The sequence below is a fragment of the Morone saxatilis genome, unplaced genomic scaffold, assembly GCF_004916995.1.
Source record: "Morone saxatilis isolate NCDOM2014 unplaced genomic scaffold, NCSU_SB_2.0 Contig15, whole genome shotgun sequence".
NCBI classification, from domain to species: domain Eukaryota; kingdom Metazoa; phylum Chordata; class Actinopteri; family Moronidae; genus Morone; species Morone saxatilis.
The window spans coordinates 16,252,709-16,265,592 of NW_023339707.1; the positions used below are offsets into that span (position 1 = coordinate 16,252,709).

Below are 12,884 nucleotides of genomic sequence, written 5' to 3' on the forward strand. Positions count from 1 at the left end.
GGGGGGGGGGGGGGGGGTTAACAGCACAGAGGCAGCCTTTGTAACAATTGTGAATGAGTTAAGGCTCAGTGTTGTTTTCTTCTTGTTCTTCTCAGTCTCAGTGAAGTTTTGAATACTGTTGAATTTAATTTAGTCAGAAAATTCTTTATTGCCAAGAGCCACAATACGAGCTTGTGGAGCACCAGTGCAAAGTCTGTGAGCGTCATGTCATGTCATCAGAAGACAGGCACAGGTTATCACAGTTACATGGATGACATCATATTTTGCATTGCTGTAACTCCTGATAACACAAACTGCTAATACTCTGCATATGTATGTTTCATATGTTAGCAGATGTATGAGTTTTCTGTAACACAACACACAAAACAATGACAAAACAGAATCCAGGTAAAGTATCTGCTGTAGGTGTCATCCTGTTTTTATAACCTAAAGAATATTACAGGAGAGCTGCAGCTCACACTACTAAGGCCAATGTTGAGAGATCAATCTGCACCTTCATCACTGGCTGGCTGCACTGTGTTGATGAAATATTTTCCAGTCCGCCAAAAAAAAAAAAGTTCAAAAGTACTTCATATAAAATGTATCTGTACATGTTTAATCTACAAGCGAGAAGCTCACATTACAATACACTTTTTCGTGTCCCTGGCTGCAGTGGTTGCCTGCCAGTTGTATTATTGATTTTGAGATCCTTTCATTGGTTTGTAAATCTTTAAACAGTTCTGTTCTGAGGACGTCTGATGTGCTTTTAAGATACAATATTTGCCCCCTAGATCCCTCAGGTCTCCTGGCTGTCCCGTGATCCAAGACTCTGATTCACAGCAATGCCGCCTTCAGCCATCATGACCAAGGTCTTTGAAACTAGCGACCCTGAGGATGTTAGAGAGTGCATTTTAAACGTTTAACCTGTATTGTTAATTTTAATGCTAATTGATGAGACACATACAATATAATGTTGGCAATATTTTTAATGTTACACCTGCATGCACATTTGGTTATATGTGTTCTTATCTTGATTATATGTTAAGCACTTTGTATAGCATTTTGGATGAATTGTGCTATATAAAGAAAGCCTGAAGAGGATGTTAATAAGAGGCAGGGAGAGTGAAAAACCAGAGCAACAAAAAGCTACAAAAACAAATGGTGACAAGTGGAAAAAGCAAGTGAGAAATTAAGATTTAGATAAAAAGGCGTGAGACAAAGCCTCACTCACCGGGACGCCTTTGAAAATGACAGGAGGGGACTGCCACGACACACTGATGCCATTCCCAGTCCCAATTCCAGGACCGGTTCCATTACCACTGCCTAACCCAGCCAGCTCAGGACCCACTGGGATACTCACTGGAGCAGTGGCCTGGAACATGGACAACCACCCCACCATAGCCAGGAGAGGACAGGACAGAAAGGAGGAAGGGACAGGAAAAGTGCAGATGGAAAAAGAAAGATGGAGAATACAGAAAAAAAAATCACATAAGGAGTAGAGAAGGAATTTCTTCATGTCTACATCCAAAATGTGCTTTTATATCAACTCTGATCACCATCAAAAACAAAAATTGTATTTTACATAAACAGAAAATGTAGGGTCTTTTATGATTATACCGAAACAATACTAACTTGTAAAAAAAAAAAAATGCCACAAAACAGTTTCCAAGACAGCACGAAGAATAGCAGAGAGAACACAACGTTAGCAGTACTGAATAGAGGACTATGAGTACAGTGCAATAAAGAGAAGTGGTCATTGTAGTTTCACTGCATATGCATGCGGTAAGTCTATTTTTATGTGCATTTTGTGTTGTCATGGCAACTGAAAGTTTAACACTACCTCGAACCACTGCGAAAGACTGAATTCAATATTTTTAAGATTAATACCTGTGTTTTGTCCAGCTGAAACCATTTCATTTTTCTACCTCCAAGGGCATATAAGCGAGGAGTGCACATGAATTTGTAGGGAATGAAAAAGAAGGAGCGGAAGGACAAGGTGAAGAAGAGGGAGGAGGCATGGATAACAAAACTTGCTACAAAGCAGCTCAGATTAAGTGTTGCAAGCAGGAATTTAAGCATAATTAAATATAATGACTGAAACTGTTCGACTTAAAAAATAATTCAGACTTTTTGAGACTAATTCATTCTCTATGTGACCTTATATTAATATTTGCAACAAAGTTTTATCTTTTCTCTCCTTGATATATACTCCCACACTGATGTAGGAGCTAAGCAATTCATCCAGACCTTTGAGCTTCTTTTTCTCCACAGTGATCTCAAAAACTCTGCGTATTCCGTATGATAGGAATCTGAAACTTGGTGCTTGGAAATCAATATTTTGTCTTGTTTTCCGTGGCACTGCAGTAGCATCAATTTGTCGGAAATTAAATCTAGTAAAGTGTGTGTGTGTGTGTGAGATCCCAAAGCCCCTTGTGGCGTGTGTGAATTACCTGGTAGGCGTGGTCAGTGCGGATGTGGCAGAGCGTGGAGGGAGCTGACTGACTGAGCAGTGTTGGGGCGTGGGTCTGCGAACTGTTCATAATGATATGTTCAGAGTGAGGGACATCGGTGAGAGGCGGAGGGAAGACGGGGGGAGGGCCGACCGTGGTGGGTGAGGTGGGCGTGAGGCTGGACAAGCCCTCTGTTAGGCTGTCCATGTTGACCTCAATCTCTGAGTAGTAAAAGTCCTCCTCTCCATCACTGTAGTCCGAGTCGCTATTTCGGCTGCAGGAGAAGAACAGCAACTGCTTAGAAACTCTTCTGGGTATCAAAAAATTAAACTTCCATTTTAATCAGGTTTGAAGTGATAATAAACAGCATTGGACCTCTGAAACTTTGGGTCAAGCTGCTTTTGAAGACACAGCTGATTCAAACCTTAATGCTATAATGCAGCACCTCTCTACACCAGCAGCTTTATTGATGCACAGCAATTAATTCTGTTGGCCACATACACTATTAATGCAATGTAATATAAACTATCTTTTTGGCACATTTCCCTTCAAAATCTTTGACCACATCTTTATATGCATGGCAGTCCAGGTGTGTTCTAAAGTTCAGAAAATGCTTTAGGCTATGCATTTGAAATTATTCCATGTTACCAATTTGTTGGCTCAGGTCCATGAACTCAAATGAAGTAAAGCTTAAGCGACAACTGTTGCATGTTACTATATATTTCAATTGCTATCTGATACAATATTGTATTTTTATTTGCTATTAGACATTCCTTTGTAATGTAAACAGAAAACATTTCTGTGTACTAAAATACAAACAAATGAAGGACAAATATTTATTCCATTTCACATTAGTTTTATATTTATTTGCAGATGCTTTTAAAAAAAATCTTAGTTCATGATTCATCATCCTTAGTTAGAGAACTGAACTTTGTCAAAAACAAATAATAAGGCTTCCATTTTACCAAATGTTTCATTAAGTGCAAACATAAAAACAACACTGAGAAGTAGAGAATATTAGCTGATTCTCAAAACATTTAGGTACATTTCAAAATATTGAATTGTAGTGGTCATGAAGGATGCCAATGACTTTGCCTGTGTTGTTCCATTTTACTTTGGTGTCACTGACATCCATAAACATAAGCACAGCTGTCAGTTTACATTCAAAGTCAGAAGTGCAGGAAGTAGTTACTCTTCCCAGCAGCAGGGGGCAGTAAAAGCCAGGAAGCTCCAGAGGTCCTCATACAGTTTTTGAGAATGCCTCTTCCTCAGAAACAATAACAACTAAAATAATCATACAATCTCTTTAAAATCTTCCTAACAGTATTAATTATGAATTATTATTAATTCATTTATATTTCACTGGGTGACAAATGTATAATTTCTTTATATTAATTATTATCTGCTATTAAGTGTATCTGCTAAAGTTACAATATGGTCAAATCTGGTAAAAGTAGTGAAAGTAAACTATTATTAAAAACCTCACAATATGATACAATTGACAACATATGATACAATGTAATACCTCATACATACATTTATATTATATTCAGCCATCTTTTAAGTATTATAATACAAAAGTATATGCATTGGGGATTTGGATTTAGAAATGTTAATAGTTAAATTATTCTTTATAGGACAATATAAGCATAATAAGCTGTACAACAAGCTCAGCTAAATGTAAAGGCAGGCAGTTAGACACCATGCAAGCTGTGACAAGTCAGACGTCTGTAACTATTCTTGTCTTACCACCTTATTTAAATCACCAAATCCAACACTACTAACCCGAAGCTGCAGAGAAAGGATTACTTAAGTGACACCTACACAGTGACGGCCTGTATTAGAGGGGAAAACAAAGCCTGCAGTTCTAAAAAAACAGACATTATCAGTTTGACTGTCTACATTTACGTAACTAATTTGTTTTTGAAAAAAAGATTAGGATGAATATAAATAAAAAACAGTCAGTGTCACAATGAAGATCATCAACGTGACTCATAGAGATCATCATACTGTCTGGTGGCGGTGCATGTGGCGGTGTTGTGGTTCAGCTAAGACAAAAGCTGTGGCTAAGTGCATAATATACACAACTAAGCAGCCTGTGAAATTACTTATTTATTTAAGGAAACACTAAGGCTAAGGGAGTGAACCTAAAATACTCTGCTATCAATAGTAGTTTTAATTAGTAACAGGCTTCATTACATCATTATTACAGCTAATAGCTGGTCAGAAAATCCCTGTTAAGGGGGCTGCAGAATCCCAGGAGACAATAACCAAGTACTGTGTGTGTTTGATTATCCTGTGCTGACTAGCAACTCACCCCAGGTGGACGGTGCGGATGTGTCGCTGGATCCCTGAGGAGGTGCTGAGGACCTTTTCACAGTTCTTCCACAAACACTTGAACATCACCTTCATGGAGTTCTGAAAGAGACATTCCCCACAAAACCGACATAAGCCATAAGACAGTTGACACTATAAAAACTATACACATAGTGTCTCACAGAAACACAAAACTTGGATAAATCTAGAAGTAACTGATGAGATGATATGATCTTTGGTACCTGTGTATTTATGTCATTAAGTCTGTCTTTGGTTTATTTATTTAATCGTTTATTTAAAGCCCTTGAGTTGTTAATTAAGCTGTCAGCAATGGCAGACAGAGCGATAAAACTGAATCTGCCGGAACACTGATGAGTATTTCATGGGGAAAAAGAGGTTTATGCTGCATGTATTGTCGCATTCCCTCTGTGCGAGTCTCATTGGCAGCCTCAATAGAAAGGCCTTCGTGGGAGATTGAGTGCCACTCTACAAGGGGCCAAACACTACACCTCATTAGAGACCTGTTAGAGCATCATGTTGATAAAAATAGAAACCCAATATGTGACAAGTTCAGACTACAGAGTAAAAGAGAAACAGAGAGACCGAAAACGACAGGGACAGAAAGGGGACAATGAAACAGTACCTTTTTCTGTCTAGCTCTAGCTCACAGATTGATGAGCAAAATAAATGCACTATTTTGATCTTTTTCTGCTGTCTGTGCACGTTGTTGGCTGGGGTGAAGACCTATCTTACTGGAAATAGTTTGGTGCCCTTAACGGAACTTTCCAGGCCACTCACAAAACAACTAATGCATGCAACTAAATATAGATATAAGTACACTCACTTCCGCATAGACTTACTTCCCCAAGTACACAAGCACACCTGTGAAAACCACACTGACCTCTTTTTAACCTCTGATCGTCAAAAGAAGCATTTGTAAATGATTATCATATCTGGTCCTCCCCAAATCTGATTTTACATCCCGACCCAGGCTAACTCTTCTTGGTTCATAAGCAAGCTGTGAGGAGATGGATGGAGTTGGGCTGGCAGCTTTTCGAAGAGCAGGCAGGGGCCTGCATCACTGCTAATGAAAGACAGTGGGTGTGTACTCTCATTACCTTTCAACAGCCTCTGGAGAACGAAGGGCAAGAAAAGACAGGAGGGAGGGAGCAGAAAAGACAGAGAGTAGAAGACTGAGTGAGAGAAGTGAGAGTAGAACTGATTTTTATCAATGGCTGTGTTCACTCTGCTACACTACTACACCTCTGAACTATTTCTCATTGACTGTCGCTCCTTTTCATTCTATTCGACAGCAACAAGCCATTAAACTGCTCAAGTGGTGCTGGCTATATGCATGTTCTCTTCCATGCTGTTTAGAACAACAATCCTAAAAAATGACACAGCAAAGCTACTCTTTAATCCCACAAACAATCACAAATCACTTAATTCCCTAAGCGTTTTTCTTGCATCTTAACACTGTTACAGTAAGACCGTGATTGCCATGTTTAATAATCCTCTTAACCCGCTGCCTGCACAAAATCAAACACAATCCAAGGGGCAGCTGGTCATAGAAGGTTTAGACCTCTGGGGTTGGCGTCAGTTATATTGCAACGCAGGTTAGCTCATATTTTAGCCCTCTTCTACACAGCGTGTGTGTCTATATTCCTCCCAGCATCATCCTACTTAATTTCCTGTCTGCTTATCTATGGTATGGCATGGGTCTCTGGCAACATCGTCCTTGGAGTCTTTCTGGTGTTATATATTCAGCAGCTCAATAGCCTCCGCTGCTACCCCACTCCAGGGACGTTGAATTGCAAACTCCCACATATTGTACAGTATATGAGCCTCTCCTCTGTCACCATATGGCTAGAGGAAATATTGAGATTCATTTCTCCTCTCCTCCTCTTCACCCTCAGAGTCAGACTGTCCACATTTTTATACATCCCTTGAACCTTTGTTACTTCCTGCTGTTCATCCATCCCCTCCCCTTCATTCTTACCAAACCTTCCCACCAAAAAGAACAGATGGAGAGAAGTGAAGAGAGAATGTAATTCAGAAAGCAGAAAATGACAGGCCTTATGTCAGAACTGCATGGTGCTTACATACAAGGTGAGGTAATTTTTGGTTTAAGTTAAAAGTGAAGAGGACAGCATCTGGGGCTGCTGTGATAACCACAAAACCACAGCCGTGTCAAAAAACTAGCCAATTAAAGAAGACACTGTAGTAACTGCGGATGTCAGCATATCTTTATTTTCATTATATAAAGTTATTATTAGGGTTATTAGATGTGTGTTAAATATAATCTGAATCATAAAGCAGATGTGTTTTATGATCTGCTCCTTTGCTGTGCTTGGTCGTCGGATCATAAACACTTGCACGTGCAGATATTTTACAATGAAAGCCTTCCTGCTGTTCACGAGTCAAAATCAATGTTTTTGCCAAAACTACTTTGTATGACTGCTCTATAAATTGAGTTTTTTAATGCAAATATAAATGCAAAAACCTAATGCAGGCAATAAAAAAAAAAAAATATATGTCTAACAAAGGTTGAAGCTAATAGTGGAATGCTCAATTGCTTAAATATATCGGAATGTTGATTGTGACATTTCACCTTTCACCTCTGTAATCAGTTCAATTTAAAATATTGCTGATGCTAGCCTAAAAATATACTTTACACGCTAAGCAAAATGACATACGTATTAAAATGCTTTGTGATCATGCAGTAAGTATCGATAATCAAATTCAGACAGAAGAGGATAAAGTCAAAAGTGCATTCGTAGTGTGTTGGATTGACTGGAAATTAACTTCCCACGGGATATTACGTGCAGAAAAAGTGTAAAGGGTTATGTTTATGAATATATGGAATAACATTATTGAAAATACAAAAATTCCCCATAATGACACGTGACACTTAACACGCAAACTTCTTTATTCTGATTCTTGCGGACATGAACCTTTACCTTTCGCTTCCGAGGTATGGGGTCCTCAAACATGAAGTGCGTGCTCTCTGGGACATCCTCACTGACATCATCCCCCTGGGACGAGAGCAGGAAGTTTTTGTTGGTATCGTTGGAAAGTGGTGGGGACGGTGTGGAGGGCACTGATTGGTCGCTGGCATCCCAGCTCCAGTTGCCGCTGGTCGAACTGCTGTAGCTGGCTGACAGCACCTCTTTCCAAGCCCTGTTGGCTGGCTCTGGTACTGCGATTTAAAGAAGGCAGATAACTTCAGATTAGTGACACGGATAAAAAAAAAAAAAAAAGGATGTGTAGAGAGTATGCAGAACAAACCTGACCCAAATCCAAACTCTGTAATGGAAATGAAAATGTACAATTTTTCAAAAGCCCTAAACCATGACAGTGTGTTCGATGCATTTAATTCTAATATCTTTAATATATTATATAGTATATACTAGATAGAACTCTTTCCATTACGCCCAACACAGTTTTAATTTCCTGGACGAAGTACCACATTATTTCTTCCTGACCCAGAAACCTTTCTATACCCTTTGGCCTTTTAACCAATCTAATAATACTTAACCTAAAGACTAGATAATCACACTGGCTTGATCTGACTTTCACTGTGGCAAAACATAGTAAAAAACAAAACCTAAATTAACTTTAATATGTATGTTGAGGATTAATTTAGACCAACCGATAACTTATGCCTATAGAAATGTAAAGAGCTGAATCCCAGTACATATGAATATGTAGCATAGATGAATTTGTATATAAGGAGGGATTACTGTTCTATTTCAGTGAATTACTAAGGCCTTGGGGTGGACCACGTGTCACATAAGAGCTAGTCTTAAACAAAAAACAACTTTTATTGTCAAGCTACATAAATCAGACAAAATAAGTCACACACACTTTCAATGGACCTAAGCTCCTCCCAAACCAACAGCATCCTCCATGCTGATTTCAACAATGACATCTTACATTGCTCTAAATTTATTTCTGCTTTGCCCAGTTGGTACAGTAGTGTCAAATTGGGTGATATGGGATATGAACTGCTAAATGTTGTCTTACTCACACAACAGTAGCCTTGGTTTAATGCTGAGCTCAAAAATAAAAAGCCAATAGGACTTTGACCGTCTGGCAGGGTTGGCATGGTGATGGCAGCCACACTAATACTGGAAACAGCATAATGAGCTGTGGTGATAGAGTCAAGGCTGAACAATTGGCAGTAAGGGCCGGGCTTGGGTAAGCATGCATGTATACAAAGATAAGGTAATGCTAATGATACTGCTTTCCATTCTATTAATACAGATTTACAAATAAATAACTCAGCAGATCAGTCTTTATCGGGGCAAACTAACATCAAGGCCTCACTTAACTGAGTGAGCAACCCTCGGAAGTGAGTGACCTTGATACAGTGGATGAGACAGTATTTGATGGAGTAGTTTCCACTATGTTCAAGGTAGAATGCAGCTGACGGTGAGGCAGTAAAGTTACCTGTGGTTGCAGAGGAAGGGTAGAGCACCAAAGGGGATGTGGACAGTGAGGTCAGGACGGTGGCAGCCATCACCTCCTTATCAGCATGACCTGAGGGCTTCCTGCAAAACACGCAAATTTAGATTCATAACCACACAGGGAAACACATTTTTTATTATTATTTTATCACTGGTGCTCTTGTCTCACCTGTAACCCAGGATATGTTTAAATAAATTCAACTTAAGCCAAACTCTTTAAAAAAAAAAACTTTTTGAACGCTGTTTGATTTGAGTAATGGAAAATTATTTGAAAAGAAAAAGCCTGGCCTCGTCCCCAGAGAATACTGCAAATCTCTGTAGCCCCTAAAAATACCAGCAGTGATGTTAGAAGACAAAAAACAAGTAGCAAGAGCACAGAGAGATGCATGACTTTATGCACAGTCAATCGTGGACAATTTACTGTTTGTGTGCATGTTTCAGTATGTAGCATGCGTGTGTACATGCAGATGTAATGCAGAGCCTCTAGAGTGAAGGGGGTTTTGTGGTGTGTTTCTGCACAGCTTGTGCACCCTCGCACAGAGAGAGAGGGAGAGAGATGGTTGTCCCTCCCTTCCCTGCTCAGTACACCTCATGCTGAGCAGTCCACCCTCAGTTTAAACCTTATTTATACTACTATACGTACACATACGCGCAGCACACGTCCACAAACAACAACAAAGAGTGCGCTTTGGCATCCGGCATTCTAAAAACAAAAATAGCACAACAGTTATTTGTGTCATCATGCAATGAAGCACAATGTTTTCCGGCCAGATGCAGACGTATTCTCTTAATCTATATTTTGCAAACTTCACCTCTGTTCTTGCTGTCCTTGAAAGCGAAATGCGGGGAGAGTCATTTAAGGCAGGGCCAAGAACTCACCCACACACTTGTGCACACTTGCACACACACACACAAAGGGATTCAGATTCTCATGTAAAATGCCGGGGAAAAGAAGCAAGCTGCCAAAGTCAGTACAGTGAGGTGAATATCTATCCACAATGTGCTACTATGTGCTTAACATGCAAATCCAATATGTTGTCAAATATATGAACACAGACCCATACATTCACACAGATGTACGAACACAAAACAGACACATACACAAAGAGAAACAGAGGCTGAGATACACATGGTCTGCAGCTTTAAGAGGTCCTTGTCCCGCCCCCAGACTTCTCCACTACACAACCAGAGTAAACTGGTTTGAGGCGTTCTCTCAGCCAAGCCCTAAGCTCTGGCAGAGATCCACTCGGAGTCTCAGCGCGCACACACATACTCAGTGCAAAAACTTCACTCTGGAGTTCACAAACACATACAACAGTGTGCCGTAAATCAGCAAGCTTACGTGCACCTGCTCACGCACACTCTTAGAAGTGGCAACAAGACTTTAAAACATTTTACAGACACTGAAAAAGTTCAGAAAGTGTCTCAGCTCCCACGCTGATGAGCATGTGTTAGAAAAGGGAGCACACAGATCGCAGAGGAATGTACCAGATATGAAGGAATTTCTCAGAGACAGGCTACGAGGCGATGTTCACACAAAAGATGCTGGCTTTACTTTTCAACATCCTAAGATGTGTACGAGTGTGTGTGTGTCTGTGTGTTACTGGTACTGTGTGGGCATTTGGCAAAACAGTTCCTATAATCATGAAATACCAACATGGAGAGAACATTGCAAAGAATAATATACACTCCACAGCTAAAACAGAAGAGAGGACGATGCCAGATGAGAGACGGGTAACACATACACATGCATTAACACACATGCGCACGCACACGCGGTCTGGACGAGAGATAAAGAGATAACAAGATTAGCCGTGTCCTGTTTCAGTCATTAGCCTTGTTTTCAGCACTGAACAGGGCCAACCAGGGACATGCTTTTGATTTATGGTCCTCAGTCTCTTTTTTAATAACATTTCTGTGCTGTTTTTCTCATTTTATTGCCAACATGGACACCCGATTGTCCGTTTGACTGAGAGAGTTAAAGAAATAGTGCCACAAAATGTGAGTTTGGAGTTCTAGTAAAGGCCTATTTGGCCTGCCTATGGTGTGGAAAAGTGGTATACTAATAGCATACCACTGACTGTCACGCATGTCTGTTTTTGGTGTGTGTGTGTATTAGTGATCAAACTAGAAGGATAGCTAATCTATTAGTTGATTCCGGAGCTAATCCTTTCACCTAAAACTTTGATATCACCCCCTCTCTCTCTCATACATACACGCACACACACGGGAGGAATACCAACACACTCCAGACCCCATTAATACCCACCCCCACCACCCCGAGCCCCACTCCGATTTCCTGACATTGAGCTTTTTCCTTCCTCTGCTTCCCGGCAGGACTATGATACTCCACCGCAGTTTCATTACATCTGGTTCGGGCGATTGTGTGTGTGTCTGTGTGTGCATGTGTTAAGCAATAATTGACGCTAATGGTGTGTGTTGGACACCCTTTCCCTAGGGGTCAACTGCAGATTGATTCATATTCATGATGACAGTGGTGAAGCTAATCTGCTGCTGCTATCAGACTGACTTTGATATCAATGTTTACACCAAGTTAGAAGCAGATGGCTGCCACATTCTGCAGTCATAAAACCAGCTTGTAGAGATAAAGCCCCACCGTTCCTGTTCATCGCTTACTCTGATGAACACATCAGCGCCTGCAGATACTCTAAATCACACGGTCCACTATTCTCTCTATAACTTCTCGTCTGTCTGTGAAATAACTATGGAGCCATTAAACTTGGTGGGAGTGAAGGACGGGCTAAAGAGTGACAACACTGACGCAAGAGCAAATCTGTCTGCATCTTCTTATGAGAGGCTTTATTTTGGAGCAAGTTAAAGTGGGAATGCCTTTATTTAGTGCCCAGAAAGAGTTGATTGGAGAGGAGAGATCACTGTCAACAAAGTCGGGCTGTGTGTGTATGTGTGGTATGTATATATGTTTGTGGGGACTGGAGTTTTAAGGTTTTTGGGGTTTTTGAGTACCCAAATTTGGATGTTTACAAGAGCCTTTCAGTCCAACCATGGTACATTTATGGAGTGTAGTAAATTTAATGATGACATGATAAACATAACAGTCCTCCCCCACATATGCAGATGAACATGTGTGGGTACATACATACACTGTGTAGTAACTGAGGTATTTAATGTCCTGTAGTGACACCATTCATACTCAGAGCTGTCAAATGTGTTTTATGAGACAGGTACTATTCCTCAATGGGGAACGTCTTAACCCCATTTATTGTACCTGCATATCTGTGTGTGTGTGTGTGTGTGTGTGTGTGTTGTGTGTGTGTGTGTGTGTGTAAACATGTGGATGGCCTCTGGTTGGAGCATTTTGGCATACTTAGAGTAGCATGCACAAACAAAACCATACACTACTCTCCCTGCACACCGTAACCCACACAGCACGCGCACACAAGCACACACACACACACACACACACACACACACACCACACACACACAACACACAGCACAGCCTCTACCCTCCTTCCTCCCTCAACTGTATTGGCCTGGCTGGGCCAGAACCATTCCTCTGGCAGCAGCAGCAACACATGGGCCCCAGCAAGTAACAAAGCCCAGGCCCCAGGCCCAGCATAGAGGGTTAGAGAGAAAGACCAGAGAAGAAGACAGAGAAGAGAGAAGACTAGAGGAGAGATAGAACCCTA

At 40.6% G+C, this 12,884-nt stretch overlaps 1 protein-coding gene across 2 annotated transcripts in view; it reads right to left on the bottom strand.

The window, feature by feature from the left end:
- The window catches only part of si:rp71-79p20.2 (SLC2A4 regulator), a 38,504-nt gene that overhangs the window by 7,941 nt on the left and 17,679 nt on the right, over positions 1 to 12,884 (bottom strand). The window contains exons 3-7 of one of the 2 annotated variants that reach the window (XM_035656726.1): positions 9,198 to 9,298; positions 7,706 to 7,944; positions 4,747 to 4,847; positions 2,430 to 2,703; positions 1,211 to 1,351 (exon numbers count right to left, since the gene is read on the bottom strand). In XM_035656726.1, the coding sequence (XP_035512619.1) occupies positions 1,211 to 1,351; positions 2,430 to 2,703; positions 4,747 to 4,847; positions 7,706 to 7,944; positions 9,198 to 9,298 (856 nt within the window). The remainder of the gene's footprint in view (positions 1 to 1,210; positions 1,352 to 2,429; positions 2,704 to 4,746; positions 4,848 to 7,705; positions 7,945 to 9,197; positions 9,299 to 12,884) is intronic. The other variant, XM_035656727.1, reaches the window with a different exon arrangement.